Below are 3,223 nucleotides of genomic sequence, written 5' to 3' on the forward strand. Positions count from 1 at the left end.
CAAGACGCCAGGCACAACAGCAGAAGCAGGGATCCACAACCTGGTCTTCTGGCGCTGCCTACGCTCGTTCTTCAACCCTGATGCCAGATGCTTGGTGAGGTGGCAGGGGAACGAAGGACCAGGCTGGGATCCCTCAGCCTTGGCCTTGAGCACTGGAAAGGTTCTGCAAGCGGGGAAACCCCTGCACTCCCACTCCCCTTCTGCTGCGTGAAGGACCTGAGGAAGCGGGTGGGCTGGGGAAGCCCCTGCAGCCCTCACACTGCTCCGGGTAATGCTGATCCTCCCGCTGCTGCAGGGAGCAAGGTGGGTTAGATCACATGAGACCTCAGGTGCCCGCAGCAAAAACAAATGTTTATTAGAGTGCGTGTGAACTCCCCTCACTCCACACTTATTTGGGGGTGCCAGAGAACGCTCCGTCCACTGTGCAGTGTGAAAAGGAGTCCTCTCCTGTTCTTTCCTCGTGGAAGCTGGAGACCCCCACAAGTCAGATCCATGGCAGGGAGGGGAAATTTAGTCCTGCTGCTGGGCACAAATACTAAAAGAAAAGCCTCCCTTGTGTAGTGCTCATAGTGCCACCTTCTTCCCTCTGGGAAGGCGGCCTGAGGCCAACAAAACTTTTCCAAAGTGGAGAGGGGGGAGATAAGTCTCCCAAAGTATCTCTGCTCCCACTGAACTGCAGGCAGGCAAGGTCCCAGAAGGCAGCAGTGCAGAGCGAGGAGGCAGCCCAACGGGCCAAAGGAGTCCAGCTGCTCACTCAGAGCACACAACAGGCTTCCCTGAGATCTTCAGGTCATCGAAGGGCAGCAAGGCGAGGAGCTGCAAAGGCCAAGGGTGTGGACATGTAAGGATCCAAGGTCATGTCTCCATCAGGCTGGGGTAGGGGCCCATTCCTTCCCCCCCCCAGCCCTGCAGCCTCCCACCCACCTCCCTGGGGAAGTGCCAAAAAACCCTGGCTGGGCTTTCCCTAGGGCTCAAGGCGACAGGCACCCATGGGCCCCCAGAGCCAATGCCTGCATCCTATAGGGAAGGATAAGCATGGCTAGAAACTTCTCTTAGAAGCTCCCCCTAAATTTTCCGACTTCCCCGCCCTCTGACATGCTTGCAGAGCCTCAGCCTTTCCCCCTCGCAGACTCACATCATCATTGCCATCAGCCAGGTCCTGGGCTGTCTCATTCTCCATGTTCCTCAGCAGGGTGTCAGCCCCAGAGTGCGAGAGGATGGCGGCGATGGCAGCATCCTTGCGGCCCACGGCCAGGTGGAGCGGGGTGCACCCGTTGTACATCTGGGCGTCCACGTCCGCCCCGTTGCGCAGCAGGAACTGGACAGCCTTGCGGTTGTGGCACTCCACGGCCAGGTGCAATGGGGTCTTCCCACTTGTGCCTTCCTGCAACCCGCAGGCAACAAGGGCATGGGTACAGGGTCCCCTCAGATGGGCCCCACAGCAACCCACCTGCACCCCCTTGACAGGGTGCAAAGGGGGCGATCCCCACCCCAATTGCAGTCATAGCACCCAACAGCCCCGCAAAGACCTTTCCTCTCTTCCCCCTCAAAATTCAGTGCCTTCAAGCCCCACGGCAGTCCTGCCACTGCCTGGCAGTGCCTGTTCCAAGGCTGGAGAGAGTGCCCAAGGGAGCCAGGCACCATGAACATCTCACCATGCCCCCAGCCTTACCTGAACATCAATGTTGGCACCGCACTCCAGCAGCAGAGACATCATTGGGATGTTCCCCTTCAAGGTGCTGATGTGCAGACAAGCCAAGCCTGGGGTTGGGAGGCAGGAGAGAGAGAGAGACAGTCAGCCCAGACCACCCCAAGGCATGCCAACCCTGGCCCCACACCTGCCCTGCTGCACTCCCACATCCCTGCATACACAGCACATGGTCTCTGCCCCCACCTAGCCACCTGCTCCACACCGGGCTGCCCCCAGGTCTCACCTTGCCAGTTCTGGATCTGCAGGTCCTGGCGGTGCCCGTGGGGCTGGGCTGTGCCCTCCGGTGGGGCTGTGCCCTGCAGCAGCTGCTGGGCACACTGCAGGCACTGCTGCTCGCAGGCCAGGTGCAGCGGGGTGTTGCCGTGGTGGTCCTGCAGCCCGGGGTTCACCCCTTTGTGGATCAGCGCCTGGATCACGCTGGGCTGCTCCAGGTACACAGCGAGGTGGAGCGGAGTCTAGAGAGGAGATGGGGACAGAGGTTAGGAAAGAAGGGGATGCCCCACAGGACACTATGAGTGATGAGCCACAGCAGCCTACAGGAGCCAGCCTGGCAGCATGGGCAGGCTGTCGTGCAGGAGCCTGAGCCTGTCCCTGTCCTGGGGCTAAGCATGGCTGACACTGAGGGGTGGAAACTTGCTGTCCCCCCCCCCAGCACCTCAGCTTAAAGATCACTTGTGGGGGCAGATCTCACTCTCCCAGGTTATCTACCCTGCCACATTCAAGCCATGCCTGCTCCACCCCCCAGGGCTGTCTGCGACATCCTGGGGCCTCATAAAGGACCCCTTCACCCTGCTGTGCTGGGAGCTGCCACACCTCTCAGCATATCTCCCACACCCTTCTTCCTCTCTCTGAAGAGGGACTGCTCACATGGGACCTTCACCACACTCTGGAGGAAGCAGGTGGAGGGCCTAGACCCTTTCTTGTGTAACCTGGTGCAGGGAACCTGCTTTGGCAAGGGGGTTGGACTAGATGATCTCCTGAGGTCCCTTCCAACCCCCACCATTCTGTGTTTCTGTGGTCCTGAGGAAAGGGCAGATGGATTGGGCATCTATCCAGGGAGCAGCCTGCAGAACCTGTCTTCCTCCCATCTTCTGCCTATCACATCCTTTGCATACCTGGAAAAGATCATTTTGGATCTCCAGCACCTCCCTGGGCAGCTGAGCAATGCAGCAGAGTGCCACAGCTGGAACGCAGTGGATGATGGCTAGGTGAACCAACCTACAGAGGGATAAAGGGAACAGGGCAGGGAAAAAAGAAAATAAAAGAAAAGAAAAATGAGTCCCAAGTACCATGTTCAGGAGCAGAGATCTTCCACCACCGCATGGAGGAATAGCCTCCCCTCCTCTCCCAGTCTCTTCCTCTCCCTTCCCACCAGCTCGGAGCTCCCCCATCCTGCCCACTCCCTGGGGAAACTCAGCAGCAGGGCAAAGCAGAAACATGTCCTGAAGCTCCCCAGGGCAGTCCTTCACTCTGACCCCCATGGGGAATGAACCCTCTTGACCCTGCTAAGCA

At 59.1% G+C, this 3,223-nt stretch overlaps 1 protein-coding gene across 1 annotated transcript; it reads right to left on the minus strand.

The window, feature by feature from the left end:
- Positions 1–338: 338 nt before the first annotated feature.
- On the minus strand, positions 339–2,929 carry NFKBIE (NFKB inhibitor epsilon; the record flags this gene model as incomplete). Its single annotated transcript, XM_010165090.1, has 5 exons — positions 339–816; positions 1,136–1,384; positions 1,673–1,761; positions 1,935–2,166; positions 2,827–2,929. Coding segments are annotated over 5 exons (739 nt in total), but the record flags the coding sequence as incomplete, so codon positions are not given.
- Positions 2,930–3,223: the final 294 nt, after the last annotated feature.

The sequence above is a fragment of the Antrostomus carolinensis genome, unplaced genomic scaffold (genome assembly GCF_000700745.2).
Source record: "Antrostomus carolinensis isolate BGI_N321 unplaced genomic scaffold, ASM70074v2 scaffold28083, whole genome shotgun sequence".
Classification (NCBI taxonomy): Eukaryota; Metazoa; Chordata; class Aves; order Caprimulgiformes; family Caprimulgidae; genus Antrostomus; species Antrostomus carolinensis.